This window comes from Nuphar pumila, chromosome 6 (genome assembly GCF_984573655.1).
Source record: "Nuphar pumila chromosome 6, dmNupPumi1.hap1.1, whole genome shotgun sequence".
NCBI classification, from domain to species: Eukaryota; Viridiplantae; Streptophyta; class Magnoliopsida; order Nymphaeales; family Nymphaeaceae; genus Nuphar; species Nuphar pumila.
This window is the reverse complement of record NC_143254.1, coordinates 3,180,750-3,202,437: the sequence shown is the minus strand read 5'-3', so window position 1 is coordinate 3,202,437 and position 21,688 is coordinate 3,180,750. Positions and strand designations below refer to the sequence as shown.

The following is a 21,688-nucleotide window of genomic DNA, read 5'->3' as shown; positions in this document are numbered from 1 at the left end:
AGGATTAAAGGAAAACAATAAGAAAACATAAAAGAATACAGAAGAGAAAGGGGGCGATCACTTACCTGTAACTGCAGGGGGGGTCGATGGACTTCCTTCAGTAGATGGAGAGGAGAACCAGAGAGAAAGGAGTAGAAAATAAAGAAGAGGGAAGAGGATGCGATCATCGAGAAGGAGAAGGGTGGAGGGGTGAAGGCGATGAAGAGGAGCTCGACCCCTGTGTTGTTTATATAACAGCAAGCCGTTAGAAAAAATTTCAACACGGGTCCTCCATTTTCAAGAATTTTCAAAAATAAGGTTTTAAAAATAAAGTTTCCAAAAACGAGGACAAAACTCTTTTTCTGAAAGTTTTTATTTTAAGGCTTTTGAAGGAAAATCTTAAAGTATAAGAGAGAGAGGATCCAGATGTGATTTAAGAGGATATTTATTTTTGAAATTCGAGGTTTTTAATAAAAGGATGTTTTGTGAAAAATACCCGGTTTAATTTCAGCAACTAGGTTTCAGAAATGGGTTTGGATCCGACATTGGGTCAGATATGAAAATTGGATCTGGATTTCAATGAATCCGAGAAATAAATAGAATTTTATCAGAGATTAACCCAATTTATTCAGAAGATGGAGGTAAGGGGCAAAAAGAAAATTTTTGAATTTTTTGAAAAATTTGGGGTGTTCACAGATGCCCCTCTTTGCTGCTAAGTCGGTTGTAAGCCGAGCTTAGCGGCAAAGAAAACACACCAAAATTTCTTCTAAAAATGCCCAAAGTCTCATGGCTGAGACAAAAATAAAAATTTTTAAAAAAAAAACTCAGGTTTAGCCCTTAACCTGGATGGGACGAAGATATTTTGAAAAACCACGATGGGACATTTTTGAAAAATACCTCGTAAGACGAGGTTCAGGTATAATCCTTATTTGAATGGATACACAAAGCATGGATTCCTTGATGGGAAAGACTATGATGGGACTGGGAGAAATACCTTATCGGAACGAGGCAACTTTCTTTGAAAAATATAAACAAACGCTAGGTTGCATCAAAATAGATATTGAGCATTTATTTCATTTTTGGGAGAACCAGAAAATTTTGCCAATAAGATGAAATTGTAATTGATTCAAATGCTTGAAAGTGTGCACGTATGTGCGAAAGATATTCCCTCTTTTTACCTAGAGTATTTCCTCCAAAATAAGGTTAACTTCCCGGATTCCAGAGTCAGATTCAAATTTTTATGATGTTGAGTTTCTCCAAGGAAGTTATCCATTTTCTTGATATGAACAGAGAAGAAATACTCTTAATTTCATAAAAGCAAGCAGTAAAAAGATATTGATGAAAGGATTTTGCATAAGAAAAGATGATTTCTGACAATTTTGGCAGTTTGATATCCTGGGGCTTTTCCCATAATGATCTTTCTGACACTCTTTTTGAGACATTGAGCTTTCTTGGGTTTTCGAAAGAGGTTTATTACATCATCCTTCATTTTGGAGATGTCCTGACTTTTCCTTTTTTTCTGGGAAGGGTATGTCACAAACTCCTTCATCTTGGAGATGCTCTGATCCTTCTTTTTCTCAAGAATTATACTAATGATATTGTTTCTTGGGTTGAGAATCTTTTGATGATAGCAGAAATCAAATATCCTTTAGGGTTTGTCGGGAGGTTCATCGCATTAACCTTCATCTTGACGGTGATCTGAACTTTCCCTGGAAGGATCCGTCACAAACTCCTTTATCTCGAAGATGATCTGAACTTTTTTTTTTACACAGGGCGGCCCGAGTCCGAACCCAGGACCCGAAAACCGACCCCGAGTTAGGTCTGCCTCTTACCCCTTTAATATGGATCCACAAGTTGGATCCAGATGGATCCAACTGTGGATCCTCGTGTTAAGTTTATATCTATCTATCTATCTATATATATATATATATTGTTTTAAATATTTATTATTAATATTATTATCATTAATTTTTAGTATAAATGTGGATGATATCATTTATACATAAATACCACTTTATAGGGTCCTAGATCCGAAATGTGGATCTCAGGCCCAAATTTGCATATTTCAAAACATTTTATTTTATAAATAATAGCTAAAGATCACGGTTTTTACAATAACAACCAATAAGAAATAGAAAATCTCAAATAAGTACTTAAAAATATGAGATTAACATATAAAAGTAACTAAAAACTGATTATATAACTGAAAAATATGAGATTAACCAAAAAAAAGTTAAAATATACTAAGAAACTTATTACGTAACTGAAATAACTGGAAAATATATGAGATTAACCTACAAAAGTTAAAATATATGAGATTATTCTAAAAAATATGAGATTAACATATAAAAGTAACTAAAAAAATTATTACATAACTGGAAAATATAAGAGATTAATCAATAAAAGAAAAAAATATACTAAAAAACGGTTTACATAACTGAAAAATATATGAGATTAACCAACAAAAGTTAAAATATATGAGATTATTCTAAAAATATGAGATTAACATATAAAAGTAACTAAAAAACTGATTACATAACTGGAAAATATATGAGATTAACCAACAAAAGTTAAAATATACTAAGAAACTGATTACATAACTGAAATAACTGGAAAATATATGAGATTAACCTACAAAAGTTAAAATATATGAGATTATTCTAAAAAATATGAGATTAACATATAAAAGCAACTAAAAACTGATTAAATAACTGGAAAATATATGAAATTAACCAACAAAAGTTAAAATATACTAAGAAACTGATTACATAACTGAAATAACTGAAAAATATATGAGATTAACCTACAAAAGTTAAAATATATGAGATTATTCTAAAAAATATGAGATTAACATATAAAAGTAACTAAAAAACTGATTACGTAACTGGAAAATATATGAGATTAACCAACAAAAGTTAAAATATATTAAGAAACTAATTACATGACTGAAATAACTGAAAAATATACGAGATTAACCAACAAAAGTTAAAATATAGTAATATACTAAGAAACTAATTACATAACTGAAATAACTGGAAAATATATGAGATTAACCTACAAAAATATTTTTGATTATGTCTCAGAAGTCTCGTTGTAAAAAAAAAAAATTGCGCCTCAGGCTTACGCCTTGAGGCGCAGAGGACCACGCCTCAAGGCGAGGCGCACCTTTTGCGCCTCAAGGCACATTTTTTGATAACACTACTTTTAAATAACTGAAATAAAAGAAATATAACTGACTCGTACCATATGCCATATTTTTAAAGGTGATTACTAGAAGATTATTAGCAAAGGCACGTATCTAAGATTTTTTAATTAGCTAAAAGGATCAAATCTGATTTGGGGGTTTCACATTAGAATCTGGAAACAAATCCAATTACCATCCATAACCTGAATATAAGTAAAACTGTAATGAACAAAGGCAAATAACAAATAAGACCCGTGATTGGTAGTACCTCCACTGTCTAAAACCAACTCTCGATTTAGGCTACAATCAATTATGCAAAAAAAAATTGGCAGTGCCCATAATTTGCCTCAGCCTGCTTATGCCCTATCTATTTATCATCAACAGGCAACTTGGAAGTTCTTCCATGTGTAAGCAAGCCTAAGCATTTAAGCCAGCATTTAATTGTGTAAGAGTACTTTCTCCAATAGCCATGGTTCATTCTATGTACACATACAAGCATACAAGAGAACAATCCTAACAGAGGTAACATGAATGTGATCCAAGGGCATCACAGAACCATACTTTTGTGCCATTATACATGTAACTAAAGCAACATAACAGTCCATGAATCATCACATCATTTGTCATTGAACACTCCTGTGAAAATTTCCAGTCAATAATTTTCATTCAGCTTAGTCAATGAAGATGAACAAAACAAACTGACAGAAACAGGGAGCATATTGCTGAGTTACTACCATACAAGGTTATCTAAAAGTAGTTATTAAAGTACATATAACCAATTAAGGCTATCTAAGAATAGTAATTAAATTAAATATAACAAGCATAAGCTGACCTTTCATCGCAAAAAATTATTGCGCCATAATCCTGACGATGACGGATGACACGTCCAATTGCTTGATTTACAGCCCGTGCAGCTTGTTGATCATACCATTCATCTCCAGTCAGAACCTGCAAACTAACTGATTCAGTGGGGGGACAAAAAGCCTGGCAAACCTAGTTTAAGTACTTCCATGATGAATGTGGAAAATCACAAAACATGTTCTACAATTAAAAAGGAATTCTAGCAGTTATCTTGTGAAAAAGAGATACTTTTAGGAAGTAAATAATACCTTGGATTCCTTTTCTTGTGATGAAGCCTGCAAGTTTAGGTACTCACGTTTCAGACGGACCTAAAACATAAACAGAACTACAGAAGCTAAGGGAATTTTGCCTGTCAACACAAGGTTGGTAGGGAACCAAGCTAACAAAAGAGGTATATACCTGTTTCCACTATAAAAGAAAGCAAAGACATCACAAAGTAAATGAATTAGAGAAATAAGACAAAGTAATTAAAGAAAGAGAAACAACTGCCAGGCACCAAACTATCTAATTCAGCCATTCTTCATTGTTATGCATGGATGATGAATGGTGCAAGGTAAAGTTCTCGAGCTGTCAATGTGAAAATGCTGGTTCAAGGCTGCAAAAAGTTAAGGAACCATTGGATGCCACTGAAAACCAGATTTATAACCTGGTTTTCAGTGAAAACCAGGTTTTGGGGACAAAACTCGGTTGTCTGTTTGGATGACACAAACCAAGTTTTCACAAACCAGGTTTTGAAACCATTTTCTGGTCACCCACTGGTGAGCAAGGGCGGAACCATCACAGCCATTTTTTCAACCAGTGGGTGCCAGAAAATGGTTACCCATTCAGTTTTCCCTTTTTTTGGTTTTTTATAATTATTGCCAACAAAAAACCTAAAAAACTAGGTTTTTTGTTTGCCAAACACCTTAAAAACTAGGTTTTTGGCAAACCAGGTTTGCCCAAAACCTGGTTTTCCACGTCATCCAAACAGGGCCGAAGACCATCCCAAAACCACTCCTCCTCAGCATCCATAATTCGGGACTGCACTGGAGATGGCATTCTTTATTTTTGTACTTTTCATGTTCATGATGCTGGACTTCTTATATTTATGTTCAAATCCATAATAAACTTTAGACAGTTCATTTTGAATAAATGTGGAATACTTCAGATGATAGGTTAAAACTTTTAAAACTCCCCATATGTATATGCTAACACTTATGAAAGATTTGTGTGCTTGTTGAGCTAGGCATTCGATAGTGTACTAGAAAAGGCACAACAATTAAAAAAACAAAAGAAGAAGTCAGCATGATGACAAAAAACTCTGAGCAAGTTATTTTAAAAAAATGACATGAAAAATTCAAAAAGGTTTAACATCTATCTAGTGGAAATTTTTGAGGTTGGCAGTGGCAGAGAATATTATATGAATAGCATCTAGTATTTCCCAGGGTTTGCAAGGATATATGCATAGATCCTCTCTCCAAAAAAAAACATGGTAAATCCCATCATTATGATAATCAAACCTTATCCCAACTAGAGGGACTAGATGAAGTCGGCTTTACAGGCCTGTTTCTCCATTCCTTTCTATCTAGAGGTACAGCATAGGTCATACCAAAATCTTTTATATCCCTCATATAGCCTTCAATCATGGTAGATCTCCCTATCATATAAAAGGAAAGATTACACTCATGAATGAATTTGTAAATCAGGCAGGCCAATCACTATTCTCTTAAGAGTTTGACCCAACTATACATTGCCAAGTCATCACATTACAATTGGATTCATTTTCAGCTGCCAGTTGTGCTCCAAAAGTTAAAAAGAAAAATCTCATTTTATCCTTTTTCCACTCAGATTATACCTTCTCAGTTTATCCTTTTTCCACTTTGATTATATCCTTTAGCTATGAGCCTTTATTTGTATGTCTACTTTTCCCCAAGCATTCAATTTCCTTCTAAAGATCCATTTAAAACCTGAGACATTCCAAGAGGTAGATCACAATTGACACTATTTGCAATCAGGGAATCATATGCATCTGGCAAAGCTTCAGATTCTCAGAACATTCATAACAATCTCAAATATTAGCTACCTTTGAATATGAAATGGGATCATCATGATCAACATCAGCAGATATGCTAAAGCATATGCTCATATTGTCAAAGTCGTCAGCCACCCAACCAACTCAAGTACTTCTTAGAGTCAGAATCTCAGGTTCAGTTGCCACTGGATTTGGCATGGACAAATCTGCAGGGATGTCTACCTTCGATCTCTTCCGTTGCACTTTAGTAACATCATCCTCAAGAAAATATGGATCCCTTGCCTAAATGGCTTGCCAGGTTTGGAGTCAAAGAATTTATACCCTTTATAGTTTTCAAGCTACCCAATAAGAATGTATTTCTAGGATACTGGAAATAATTTGCAACTATTCTTATGATATAAAAGCATACACCTGACCTCCCCCTCAAAACATCTAAACCAGTTTTCAGCCTTTCCGCAATGTTAGGCTTTATAGGGCCTTTGCTATGTTTTGCAGACCATAGAATGACAGTTATTAAATGAGAGTTCTATGGTTTTCCATTCCCGTCTTTGTCATATTGCATTAAAGGATGCTTCACTGCATTGAGATCTGTGAAGCTATTGAAAACCACCAAAATAACATCAAAAAAATTGATAGCTCCATAGAAATGAAGATCTCATCAACGATCTACAAGCCCAACTCTTTCCTCCCCCTAGGTAATGACATCCTAAACTGCAACTGACTAACTGAGTACTTTCAAGGTATTCAGCCACTCAAATCACAACATGTGTCCCCCTGCCACCCATGCACCACAGTTTGTGTTAATGGCACCTTTTACAAAAGATCGCTTAACATACCAGCAACTTTTGTTTCACTTTTCAGTTGAGTGAAAATTTTCTTGACAGTTAACTGATTTTTATGAGATAATCACTATTATGTTTTGCATTTTAAAGTTCACTTTATGTCAGTAATTTTTCAGAAAAAAATTTGTAAAAGATGCACTTAACAAAAAACGCACGGCAAGGGTAGGCAGAGGGATACATGTTGCATGTTGAGTGGCCAAGTACCTTGAAAGATAGTCTTACCGAATCTCGTCACACTGAAATTAGCATGCAAATGATGACACAGACCAAAACCATTCAAGTAAAGACAGTGTTGTGATTGCAGATAACAAATCTCCCAAACTAAAGCTCTATGTCCATGTGAAAAGATAAGTATAAGAGACAATACCCGTAACCTTCCTGTAGACGAGAATGAAGGCAAGAAACTGTTAAGATATGTATATAATATTGTATATGTATGCATATTGTATGTGTATGTACATATGTATGTATAATATATATATATATATATATACATATACATATATTTATACAAATATATATTTGTATAATATATATATATATAAATATATATATATTATACCCAAGTCAACTATGGGTTGACTTGGGGATGGCTGGTTGTTAGACTGCTGATCCAACGGCTAGATTGGTCCCTCTTTCTCTCCTTTTAATCCCTCTCTTCTCTCTCTTATTGTAAAACCCGTAATTTTTAAGGATTATTAATAAATAAAGAACTCATTTTTTATCTCCAAATTAGAAATGTGTTTCTAGCTTTTGAATTTCATTTATTGATATATTACATGTTCATTTGTTTATTTCTGGCCAATCAGGGCATAATTTGCATTTATAGAACTATTTCGAGTTATAAATCATTATATATATATATATATATCAGTGTTATTAAAAACGCGCCTCAAGGCGCAAAAAGTGTGCCTCGCCTCAAGGCGAGGGGCTTTATGCCTTGAGGCGCAAGGATAAGGCGTAAAAGCCCAAAGGCGTGCGCCTCATAGGCCATGAGGCGCATGCCTCGAGGCGAGGCGCGCCTCAAGATGAGGCGCACACGCCTTGAAATTTTGGTCAAATGAGGGTCAAAGTCCTCATTTGACAAAAAATTAGGGTTTAAAAAAGGGCCCCCGAACCTATATTTGTTTTCACGCAGTCTCATTCTCTATCTCTCGTATTTTTCTCACAAAGTCTCTCGTCTCTCACACACATTCTCTCTCTCTCTCTCGTCTCTCACACGCAGTCTCTCTCTCGGCCACGCAAGCTTCTTCATTTAGGTAATGCTCCTTCCCCTCTTCATTTACAAAATTTCTTTTCTGTTATTTTTCTGTCATTTAGATATGAAAGAAATTTGTATATATTTTTCTTTTCTGTTATTTTTCTGTGAAATAACAGTCTGCAGTTCGATTGAGTTCTACTCTCTTTTAGCATTAAATTTTAGTCTGGTATACAACATGAAATAGATAGAATTTATGTTGTACAACATGCATTGTATATACATTTATATGTATGTGTAAAGCCCGTTAAAAAAAATCTGTGTCGGACATGTGTCAGACATGTGCCCTGCACGCGTCGGACACGTGTCAAGGTCGGTCTGTCGTGGCGGACCCGGATCCGAGCTAGACCCGGACCCGAACTCGGACTCGGCTTCTCGAACGATCGAGAAGCCTGTGACTTTAAAAAAGTCACAGGCGTCTCGGGCGAGGGGCAAAAACCCTCGCCCCTTCTCCCTCCTCTGCTCTGTCTCTCTCACGCTGTCGCCGGCAATTGGAGACGCCGGCGACCAACTCCGTCTGACTGCCTCCTCTCTCAGTCCGGCAGACCCCCCGACAACGCGAGCACCCCCCCCCCCTCTCTGTCCCCTGTGTCGCAGGACGCCAACGATCGTGCCTCCATCGCCACCCTTGCCGAGGCATCTCAGCCGACAGTAGCCCTCGAGTTTCAACGACCTCCGAGTTTCAGCAACGCCACCACCTCTTCGCCTCCTCTCCATCGCCAGCAACCACCCTCAGTCTGGTGGCCTCAGCAGACAACTCGGCGACCCTTGCCGCCAGAGTTCTTCGTAGTTGCCGACCTCCAACTGTCGGCCACTGTCGCTGGCCATCACACTCTTCGAGCTGGCATCAGCGACCCGCCATCTTCTCCCTCTTTTTCTGCAATGATCAGTGACCCCTGGCGATCGCGTTGACAACTTTCGAGCTTCGGTAACTCACCATCTCCCACGCTCTCCAGGGACCTCCATTGGTGACATCCCCTGTTGTTGTGGTCTCCCGAGGTAAACCTTATTCTCTTCTTCTTTTCCTTTGTGAAGGGTTGGTCGACAGGGGGCTGAGCCCCTTGTCGTCACCTCTTGTCAGCATGAGGTTACCCCCCTGCCTTTTTGCAGTCGGTCGACAGGGGGGTTGAGTCCCCTATCGTCGCCTCTTGTCGACAGGGGGCTCTATCCCGTGTCGCTTTGTGGTTTTTCGGCAGAGGGATTTTGCCTCCGTGCCTCCTATGGTCCTCTGGTAGGGGGCTCTGCCCCCTACCCCCATCCTGTGTTCGGCAGGGGGCTTCGCCCCCCCTGCCTTGTGTTTCTCGGTAGGGGGCAAGGTCCCTTTGCCTTCGTTTTGCTTCTCAGCAGGGGGCTTCGCCCCCCTACCTTCTTTTGTTTGTCGGCAGGGGGCAAGGCCCCCTTGCCTTCAATCGTTTTCCCTGCAGGGGGTGGAGCCCCCCTGCACTCTTGTTCCTGTTTTCTAGCAGAGGGCGAGGCTCCCCCTTGCTTTTGTGTTTTTCGGTAGGGGGCTTCGCCCCCTGCCTTCTTATGTGTGCCTGCAGGGGGGCGACGCTCCCCCTGCATTTTGTTTCCTGGTAGGGGGCGAACCCCCCTGCTCCCTTGTTGTTTCCTGGTAGGGGGAGAAGCTCCCCCCCTGCTTTCTGTTTTTCCTCAGCAGGGGCTGAAGTCCCCTGCTCCCCTGTTGCTTCTTGGCAGGGGGTTCTGCCCCTTGTTTCTTGCGTTTTGCCAGCAGGGGCCAAAGCCCCCTGCACCTCGGTTGTTCTCCGGCAAGGGGCTTTGCCCCCTTGCCTTGTTCTTGCTGCCAACAAGGGCAGAGCCCCTGCCTGTTTCGTATGTTCCCCCCTATTTTGTTGTGGCAGGGAGTCTCTGCTCCCTCCCCTGCCTTTCTCTGTTCTGGCAGACAGGGAGCTACTACTCCCTGCCTTTGCTTCTGTTGCCAAGCAGGGCTGAGGCCCCTGCCTCTGGCACCCTTGTCTGCAGGATGCAGAGTTCCTACCTCTACCGCCTGTAGGCAGGAGGCCTTGTTGCCTTTATCTCTCTTCTACAGAGAGCTAAGCTCCCTGCCTACTCTCATGTTTGGGGTCTGGTACCACTGCAGGCCTTACCGGACCCGCTTCTCGTTTTTATTGCGGCATATACTAATGTTCTAAGGTTTCCAGGTTGAACGGTGGATCTAGCTCACCCTCTGTGGCTCGAGCTCTTGTTTGCCTACGCCACAGGCGTACGAGGACCAGCAACCCCTTAAGGTAGGGGATTCTTACGTGAAAGGACAATGAACGGATAAATGCTAAAATAAGGAAAGATAACTAAAAGAGGATGATATATGTATACGTATAATATATATACGTATGTCTTTACCCTCAAGGACGTGGTTTCGCGATCCTTGTCCTCTTTACTTTCTCTCACTTTCCTTTCTGTTGTCGCCGCACTATATGTGCCCAGGCTTTTCATTCATGTCTTTACATTTCATGTCTTTTAACTCAAGGACGCGGTTTCGCGATCCTTGTCCTCTCTACTTTCTCGTACTTTACTTTCCTGTTGCCCCGCGCTTTGCGCCATGGAATTTACTTGTACATGTATGCCTTTTTCTCCATGATGCAATCCTGGTCCTCCTTTACGTTCTCGCACTTTACTTTTTTGAATTTACTTGTTGCCATGCGCTTTATGCGCCATGGCCTTGTTACTCACTTTGCTCTTCGTACCTTACTTTCCTGTTGTTTGTCATGCTTGCTCTTGCACTTACTTTTTGTATATGTTGTTCGCACTTCGTGCATATGCCTTTCTTATCTCTGTCGTATGCTCTTTTACTTGCTTACGCTTATCGTTTTATCGAGGTGCAACATCATGCCTCGTGAGTCGTCCTTTACACTTGCTTAGCCAGTATAGGATCTCATACTTCGTGAGTTGCTTGCGTAGTTGCCTGCTTGTGTGTTTCGATGATCGAGGTATGATTTCATACCTCGTGTGCAGCTCTAGCGTTCTCTCGCGGTGCAGCTTCGTCCATCGAGTCTTGCCCCTCGATTTGCCATTGTATTAGTGTGTGCACGGGTTTGCCCTTTGTCAGCTTGCACTCCCTGAGTGCAGCTTCGAGTGTATAGTGTATATCGTTTTACTTGCCTTAAGAGTCACGACACACACTTATGCACTTCGGTTCTCCAAAGATGATGGTCTTAGGTGCAAACCTATTTTCAAAGATGTATAGCTTTTTAAAGCAGAGATAGCAGCTGGATCTCCCAAATCGGTGTATTTAGGAAAGGTGTGTTACAACCTCAGTTTGCCTATCCGATACGACTCAGATAACTTTGTTTAGGAGCCTGTGCACGAGTAGGGCGAGGATCCTATTGAGGTACTTGCGCCATTGTTAGATTGGCGTTACATCACCTTTGATGCGAGGCCTAGTTTCTGGGCTTTCTGGTCCAACCAAGATATTAGCGCCTTCCTTCTTTCGTGAAGGTATTGTTGTTGGATTCTTTCGAAGAATCCATGTTCCTCCTCTTGTAGTTGTATCCTTAGTCACGTACGATATGTTTGGACTACGAAGAGTAGGACGAGAGGTCTCTTATAACCTCTAAACGTGTATTGACATATTAAGCTAAATCCTGCTATGTTGATTTTCACCTAGTAGGCAAAATGCTTGCGATTGTCTAAAGGACCCGAGCACGATAAGTTGGAACTTGAATGAGTTCACTGTGGACTTCTGTGAAGCAGATGTATTGGGATTTCCTGCGAGAGATCTTTACCCCTCTTATCGTGGTTGTATTTTTGAACAGGTACGTTACGTATTACGATGAGTAGGATGAGAGGTATATGTCTACCTCGAACGTGCAATGGCACATGTTTGAGATCACAAGAGATGTTTCTACCCTCGCTATGAGTTGACCCCTCTCATCGTGGTTGTACTTTTGAACAGGTATGTTGCGTACTACGATGAGAGGTGTGTGGTTGCCTCGAACGCGCAATGGCACGTATAATTCACCTAAATAATAATCATGCGCCTTCACAGGCAAGATGCTCGAGTGGGTCGAAAGACCAGAGCATGTAGAACGGGACGGCGGTTAAAAAAACCCTCCGTCGTGCTCATTCGGGACGGTTCATCAAGAGAGAGGATGGATGGTACAAAACTCCGATGGACAGTCATTAATGGCAATCTCGAGCAAAGATCTGACTTCCCCAGTCATCGGAGGTTAGGGGAAATCCTTCAGGCCACTTCTGTAGAAGTTCGAATGTGCATCCATTGGGCCTTTGTTTGCCTTTGGGGATTTACTCTCTTGGTCACTAGCCGTCCCCTTAAGAGCGGACTCAGTCAGTCATTCGGAGTATAATAAAATATATAGCATAATGAACCCCCGAATCGATTCTGATTGTTTCTACATCTTGCCTTGTGCGTACCCACAATGGCGAACTCATAATGAGACAAGATATAACTTATATACATGATCATGAGATATGTGTGTTGTGACGTGAATTGATTGCTTGCTTGTTAGCTCGGTAGTTCGGTACGTTACTCATTGAGCTATGTACGCCTGTCGAGACGTTACTCTAGTTGGTTAAACAATTTACGCAGTTCCTTGCTTAGTAATAACTAGCTTCCTATGCTAGTTAAATGCTTATCCGTTGACTTGCGTCTCTTATGTTTTTATGTGATTGCAACTAGGACTGATGTAGCTACTTGCCGATGGACTAAGTCATCTAATGGTAATTGTATGTATGGCGAGCATTGTTATGAATGCTTGTCTTATTCAGTTGCTTTGTTTGACTAGTGGATAGAGTTAGTTACTCTTCACCTATCGTATCTGTGGGATCGCTATAGTTGTTTGTTTAGCACTATGATCCTTTCTGCTCTTGTATGTAGCTGTTTGCTTTACTAAAGCTCTGCTTACTCCACAGTACTTTTGTTGGATCTGCTAGTCTTGTTTTTCCTGCTTGATCTAGTGATTATCTTGCTTATTGTAGCCTCTTTCTTTCTTGTCTTTTGCACCCCTACTAGTTTGTTGTGAGACTGACCCATTTCATGGGCAGGTGATGAACAGGTTATACAGCTTGCGATGGCACGATGACGTGATGTGTTCAAGGCGAGACCCCTTTCCTGACGTTGCGCTCCTGGGTACACTTTGATAAATGTGGTATAAAGTTTCTTTGAAAGTATTTATTCTGATTAGAACTCTTGATTACTAAAACTGTGTTACCAAAACGTTCTTCTTTTCATTTCAATAAAATATATATTCAAGCTGCAAATTGGTTTGTAAGGGGAATATTGCATTTGTGTTGTAATGCGCCCAAAGTCTAGGGACTTGCTATTTTAAACATGATTTTTTGTTGAACTTCTGTTTCAAACTCTGATAAATAATCGATTTCAAAGCTTTCAACATTTTTCATAAAAGGTTTCAAGTCCACGATTTTGGGGCGTTACAGCATGTGTATGTGTGTCTATGTGTGTGTGCATGTGTGCATGTTTGTATTGGCAGCTGCTGATTATGTTAAAAGCTCGGTATAACATAATGATTATTTGTGAATATCTGAGTTGCTAGTTTGGCCTTGTTGTTGGTCATAATGTTTATTCTTAAAACTGGTAAAGAACAACATTAGTGGTTGATTTTTACTATATGTTGTTTCTAAATTATTTTTGTTGTTTTCTTATCTTGCTAAGTGTGTTTGACACCTTATTTTCTTATAATTTTAATTGTGGCTTTAATGTTACTCATCTTCAAGCCATTGTATTGATGCCTCTTTACTCAAAGACCACTTCGTGTTTTGCATGTAACATAGTAGAAAACAGAATTAGATTGAATTTCAAATTTGTGTATTGCAGGTCACATAGAAAATAGAATTGTTGCATTAATGTTACTTTTACATGTTAATCTCATATTTTTCAGTATTTATTTGAGATTTTTTATTTCTTGTTGGTTGTTGCTTCATCAATAAAGCATTTTTTATTTATTTGTAATTTTAGATAAATATTTGCAGTTTTTTTTAAGTTTTCAAAAAAATTATTTTGAGGCTTACGCTTTACGCCTCGAGGCTTATGCCTCGCCTCAGATTTTGGTGGAGCGCCTTGCTATGCCTCAACGCTTTTCACAACATTGATATATATATTATATTTAAATATATTTTTGATGAAGTTTATAAATTATTGGAGTGTATTTGCATGTTATGTGGCTCTTGGTAATGGTTTATAAAGTAATTTGTCATTTTTGCCTAATCTTGGTATAATTGACATTTTTGGAGTTTTTGGCATTTGTGATAACACACGAAGGATTTGTTATATTGCTTGGGTAGCGGTCTTTGTGGACTTCAAAACCACTCGGTCTTTTGGGTTTCGATTCATTGTTCTTCGCATTATTAAGATAAGATACCTTAACTGAACTTGTAGAGAGCATGTTTAGGTACTAATTGTGTAAGCATGATGTTGTTGCGTTGAATATTTAAATGAATTGCAAATACAAGTTATGTGCACACACCGTACTTAGTTGTAGATATCTAGGGTTGTTATGTATGAATAAGTTGCCCTATATGTTTAAATGATTTGAGTGCAGAATATACCAAAAATGTGATTCTTATGCTAAGTACCAAAACGACTATAAGTCAATGTGCATTTAATTTGACAATTGTTTAGGACTCTAAGTAGATATCTTAAAACCATATAAAATCACTTTAGAAGTGTTCTAGTTCAATAATATGATTTTTTGAAGCTTCTAGGTATTTATTTATTAATAATTAATAATTAATTAATTAATTTTAATTAATTCCGAGATTTATTTTTAGAGAGTTTAGGACTCTTTATAGAGCCCTTGTTCATGCCTCAGAAGCTTTAACAAAGATTTTTTTTTTTTAAAAAATACTCAAATTTGAAAAGTCAATACTTGAAGAGTTTCAAAATTTTCGGAACTCTATAGGAGAAGAGAGTTTCAGTTGGGGCTGCACTCTCTTCTACAGCCCATCTAGAGCTCTATAAATAGATGAAAAAAAATAAGAGATAGAGAAGGGAAAAGAGAGGAAGAAGAAGAAGAGGGCTTTCTTCTTCGATTATCTATTGTTTTTCACCATTGATCTTGTTCCTTTTTCGATCTTCGGTAATGGAACGGGTTCTCTCTTTTGGATCAAGTGAGAAATCGAATGCCGATTCGATTTTCATGCAATATTTAGTGTAAATTCATAGTTAAAAAGTGAATCTATATGTTCACTCTAGAGTACATGGATAAAGATCTATGGATCCTCTTTCATATGTGTGTTTTTGGTTCTTTACACACTCTAAAAGAATAAAATTCTGTGTATGTGTTTTCCATGCCAAAACAGAATTTTATTTCATATTAAAAATAGCTTTTAAGCACTTGTTTCGTAGTATATTCTATCCCTACATTTTCTCAATTAACAAGTTGTGGATACATGTAGCCATGTGCGAGAAATTATATTTGTGCATGCATGTCATATTAAGGAATCTGAATATGTATACTTAAATAAAAATATGTATGAGCTATGTCACATGGGTGCGGGTGTGGGGGTGCGGCACTTTCAAAAACCTTGGGTGCGGGGGTGCGGCAGGGGCAAAAATGTAAAAAAAATAAAAATATATATAGAGAGAGAGAGAAAGGGGGTCGGAGGGTTCCCCCCGGTGCGGGTCCCGCTGCGCGGTCAGCGGACGGGGTCCAGGGGTGTTAAATTATGTAATCAAACTTGTAATTTCGTATATATATTTTATATATAAGGTAATACATATACATATATATAATATATGTATATGTATTTACCAATTATATATATAAAATATATATAGTCATAGTAAGGGTAGTTTAGGAATTTTACACATATTCTTTTTCAAGAATATGTTTTTTGTATTTTCTTTTTTTCTTTTTCTTTATTTATTTTTGCTTTTTCATTTAATGCATTGTACATGCATTGGGAGGGGCCCAACCCACTAGTCGTTGGACCCCTCCAACGGTCACATTTGTGACCGTTGGAGGGGCTCCAACGACTATGTGGAGCCCCTCCCAAGGCCTCCTCCAAAGCCCTATATATATGGGCAGCTCTTGTATTTCTAAAAGGGATTTGGGATTATAGCCCAACCTCTTTAGTGTTTATGAAACTTATGGGTGCAAGTGCACATTTGTGATTCGGTGTGTTGTGTTTGTTGTGCACAAGTGTTCTTGGGTGTGTATGTTCACACATTTATTCTTAAGGTTGTTGTGTTATCGACTAAAGTATCTTGTTGAAGATACTTTTACATGGTATCAGAGCCTCGTTGAAGAAGAAGAACTGTGACTCGCCTTCTTTTGCATTCCTCGGGAAGCGTGCCTTCAAGTTTTTTGAAATCAAAGAGGATCATCTTCTTCGAGCAATATTTTAGGAGCTCCTTTTGTCAAGAAAGACGCAAAAAGTAATTAAGGTACATACTATCTCTTGCATTCTTTTCTCTCTAATGGGCGAAAAAGACTCTCATTTCTCTCTTGGGTTTAAGCTTAATGGCTCAAACTATCATGTTTGGGCCGGTAATATGGAAGCCCATATTAAAGGAAAGGGGCTTTGGGGTTACATTTATGGATCTATACCGGAACCGGAACCCAAAATTATCATTGTTGAAGGAGGTGATATTAAGATTCTTGAAGGGGATGAAAGACAAAAGGCCCTTGAAGAGTATTCTAAGAAACATGATGATTGAGAAATGAAGAACTTCAAGATATTATCTTGGATTTTCTCATCCGTTGAGACCAAGATAAATGCCAACATCATCAAATTTAAAAGGGCTTCCGAAGCTTGGGTATATCTTGAGAAAATGTACACCTCAAGAGATCTATCCCACAAGTACTTTCTTCAAAAGAGGGCTTTGACTCTCCAACAAAATGACATGACCATTCGAGAGTACTTTGCCGAATTATCCTCTATTTGGGACGAGCTCGCAATTCTTGAACCTAAATGGAGTGGTGAGGCTATCGAATTAAGGCACAAACAACTTGAAGAAGACCGGTTCTTCAATTTTTTAAATGGCCTTAAACCCGAATTTGAACAAGTTCGGTCCTCTCTTCTCTCCGCCTTCACATCCCCCTCACTCGAAGATGTTATCACCAAGCTAAGTGGTGAAGAAACCCGTATGGGGATTGGCAAAAATAACCCTAGCATTCTTGTTACTTCTTCTACTCAAGAAGATGGTGAAATGGCTAATGCCGTGTCAAGACCGGGAAATAACATGAGGACCTATAAACCTCCTCATTTCAAGAATCAAGGTCAAGGAGGAAATGATCGGTATGGCAAAAGAGACTATAGCAAAGTAACTTGCTATCATTGTAAAGAACCCGGACATATCAAACCCTTGTGTCCTAAATGGAAGAAATTGATTGCAACGGCTATGGCATCTCAAGTTGAAGAACGACCCCCTTTATCAAGTGAGTCTCTTTCTCTTCAACAAATCGTGGAAGCCCTACAACCTCTTCTCAAGGGAGGTACTTCCGGAGCCGCTATGTCATCCTCTTCCCCCGGTAAGACATCTTGGCTTTTAGATTCCGGGGCATCCTTTCACATGACCCCTAGTTATTGCACTCTTTCAAATTTTTCTAAAAGTGCTTTTCCATCCTTTCTATCAACCGCGGACGTTACATCTCTTGAGATTAAAGGAATAGGTAATTTTGAAAAACAAGACTTCTTTGTTCCAAAAATTCGTTTTATCCCAAACCTTAACCTAAATCTTCTTTCCGTTTCCCAACTCTCGGACCATGGTTGCGATATAAAATTTTCTTCTAATAAATGTTGGATACAGGATCGCCAGTCCGGGAGATTGATTGGGGAAGGCTCTAGAAGAGGAGACCTCTACTACGTAGATTTTCTTCAAGTTCCCAAGAGTCAATTTTGCAACGTCGTCCAAAACAAAGACATTCATGTATGGCATAAGAGATTGGGTCATCCCAATATTGTTAAAATCTCGTATTTGCCTTTTGTTAAACATCTTTGTAAAAGTGACTTTTTGTGTAATGAATGCATTCTTGGGAAAATGAAATGTTTGCCTTTTCCTCAAAGATCCATGTTTACGACAAAACCATTTGAAATTGTCCATTCCGATGTATGGGGACCGGCTCCGGTAATGTCAAAAGGAGGTTTTTCATATTATGTGATCTTTGTGGATGACTATACTAGGTTTTGTTGGATCTATTTCCTTAAACATAAACATGAAGTTTTTTCAACCTTTAAAAGTTTTCACATGATGATTTCAAATCAATTCAATGGATGTTTAAAAATCTTTAGGTCTGACTCTGGAGGAGAATACCTCTCAAATGAATTTAAGAGTTATCTTGAAAATTTTGGAATTCTTCACCAAAAATCATGTCCGAAAACCCCTCAACAAAATGGGTGAGCCGAACGAAAACACCGGCACATCATTGAAACAACTAGGACTTTGCTCATTTCTCAAAACATTCCAAAAAATCTTTGGGCTGAGGCAGCCCTTACCTCTGTCTATCTCATAAATCGACTTCCATCGAAAAATTTAAACAAAATTTCTCCCTTTGAAAAACTGTATGATAAGGAACCTGATTATAGCAGGTTAAGGGTCTTTGGGTGTAAGTGTTTTGTTCTTACTGATAAGAATGACAAACTTTCTCCAAAAGCCATTCCTCGTGCCTTTCTTGGCTATTCTGAAACCCAAAAGGGGTTTCGTTGTTATGATATCAAAAGTGATAAATTGTATGTTTCCAGGAACGTGAGTTTTTTGGAAAATGTTAGTGGATTTGAACGTTGTGACCCCCATAATGAAAATATGGATTATTCTTTTTTATTTGATTTATTGAATAAGGATGATGATACTAGTGATAATGAGTCAGATCAAAGTAACCCAAATGAACTTGAAACCGAGGAAAACATCTCCTTGTCTCCTTCGTCACATCAACCTATTGAATTACCTAGAGACCCTATCACCTACTCTCATAGAGATCAAAACAACTTTAGGAGTGCTCTTGACAGATATAATGATGCCAGTCCCAGTGCCTCTCAGAATGAAGTGATCCCTCATAGAACTGAGAGAAGTAGAAGGCCTCCTTCTAGGTTCATTTCCTATGACTCTTTCTCCCCAAGATATAGAGCCTGCCTTAGTGCCATCCACTCTTATATACAACAAACAACAACAACAACAACTACGCCTTCATCCCAAAACAATTGGGGTCAGCGATATGAACCAAAAAAGAAATTCATTTTGGGTCTTCCACATGAATCCTTTTCCTCCAATCATTTTTATCCAACGCCATGTCCTCGGTGAGGTTCAAAGCATTCATATCCTTTCCTATCATCTCCATCCAAGTCTTCCTAGGCCTACCCCGACCTCTTTTAACTAATATATTTTCCCATTTCTCCAACCTTCTAACTGGAGCATCATTAGGCCTTCGCCGAATATGTCCAAACCACCGTAAACGATTCTCTCAAATCTTATTTTCAATGGGTGCAACACCTACCTTCTTACGCATCTCTTCGTTCCGAATCTTATCTTTTATTGTATTTCCACACATCCATCTAAGCATCCGCATCTCAGCTACACTCATTTTTTGAATATGATGTCTCTTGGCAGCCCAACATTCCGTACCATATAGTAAAGCGGGTCTAATAGTCGTCCTATAAAACTTTCCCTTCAACCGCAATGGCATTCTACGATCGCACAACACTCCAGTAGCACTTTTCCATTTCATCCACCCAACCTTTATCCTATGATTTACATCTCCATCAATTTCTCCATACTTTTGAATGATGGATCCCAAATATTTGAAATAATCATTCACCGGTATATCTTGCTCACCAAGCTTCACTACACTCCCATCCCTACTTCGTTGCTTACTAAACCGACATTCCATATATTCAGTCTTACTCTTACTCAACTTAAAACCTCTAGCTTCCAATGTCTGTCTCCATAATTCTAACTTAGCATTAACCCCAGCTCTAGACTCATCAATCAAAACAATATCATCAGCAAACAACATACACCACGGTACATTTTCTTGAATTGATCTCGTAAGCTCATCCATCACTATCGCAAATAGGAAAGGGCTTAAAGCAGATCCTTGATGTAACCCAACCGTTATCGGAAAATTGGTTGTCACCCCTCCACAAGTGCGGACATTGGTTACTACTCCTTCATACATATCTTTAATTATACTAATGTACTTGAGAGAAACACCTTTCTTCATCATTGTCCACCAGAGAACGTCCCTAGGTACTCTATCGTATACCTTCTCTAAATCAATAAAAACCATATGCAAATCTTTGTTCCTCTCTCTATATCTTTCAATAAGTTGTCTAAGAAGATGTATAGCTTCCATAGTTGATCTTCCAGGCATAAAACCAAATTGATTCTCCGATATCATGACAACCTTCCTCAACCTAGACTCAATCACCCTCTCCCAAAGTTTCATAGTATGACTCATGAGTTTTATACCACGATAGTTTGTGCAATCTTGTATATCACCCTTATTCTTATATAAAGGCACCAAAGTACTCTTCCTCCACTCATTAGGCATCTTATTTGTTCGCCAAATCAAGTTAAAAAGATTTGTCAACCATTCTAAACCTTTCTCTCCCAAGCATTTCCAAGCCTCGATAGGTATACCATCTGGGCCAACTGCCCTTCTTGATTTCATTTTCTTCAAAGCCTCTGCAATTTCTTTCTTTTGAATCTTGCGCATGAAGTCACGATTTATCTCATGAAAAGGAATGGAGAAGTCTCCAAGATCTTGAGCATGACTATCATTAAATAGCTTATCAAAATAATCTTTCCATCTCTCCTTAATCTCCTCATCTTTGACTAAAACCCTTTGCGTTTCATCTTTGATACATCTAACCATACCCAAATCCTTCGATTTCCTATCTCTCATCTTTGCAAGCCTATAAATATCCTTCTCGCCTTCTTTGGTATTCAACTTGTCATAAACCTCCTTATATACCTTAGCCCTCGCGTTTCGAACAACTTTTTTTAGCTTCCTTCTTTGCTATCATATACTTCTCCAAATTCTCATTATCACGACTCTTACTTAGATTTCTATAACACTCTCTTTTAACCTTAATAGCTAATTTGACATCCTCGTTCCACCATGATGTATCCTTACCTAGTGGTGCACCGCCTTTAGACTCACCCAATACCTCCTTAGCTACTTTTCTCATACCACCCGCTATCTTATTCCACATTGATTCTGAATCCTCCTCGAGACACCAATCAACTTCCTTAACTACCTGCTCTACAAACATTCCTTGTTTAGCTCCTTTCAGTGCCCACCACTTAATTCTAGGATCTATCCTATGTCTATCCCTTTTGCGGCATTGTCTAATTCTAAGATCTAAAATTAAGACTCTATGTTGTGTAGCTACACTTTCTCCTGGTATAACCTTACAATCGATGCAACAACCCCTATCTCTCTTTCTAAGTAGGAAAAAATCTATCTGACTCGTATTAACCCCACTTTTAAATGTTACTAGGTGAGACTCCCTCTTCCTAAACCAAGTGTTTGCTAAGATCATATCATAGGACAAACAAAAATCTAAAATCCTTTCTCCACTTTCATTTCTTTCTCCTATACCATAGCCTCCATGGATAT

General features: G+C 38.6%; 1 protein-coding gene across 1 annotated transcript in view; it reads right to left on the bottom strand.

The window, feature by feature from the left end:
• LOC149833670 (RAD3-like DNA-binding helicase protein) overlaps positions 1-21,688 on the bottom strand; it is a 147,350-nt gene that overhangs the window by 52,524 nt on the left and 73,138 nt on the right. Inside the window, exons 16-17 of the mRNA XM_090009195.1 lie at positions 4,273-4,332; positions 3,996-4,111 (exon numbers count right to left, since the gene is read on the bottom strand). Coding sequence (XP_089865321.1) covers positions 3,996-4,111; positions 4,273-4,332 — 176 coding nt within the window. The remainder of the gene's footprint in view (positions 1-3,995; positions 4,112-4,272; positions 4,333-21,688) is intronic.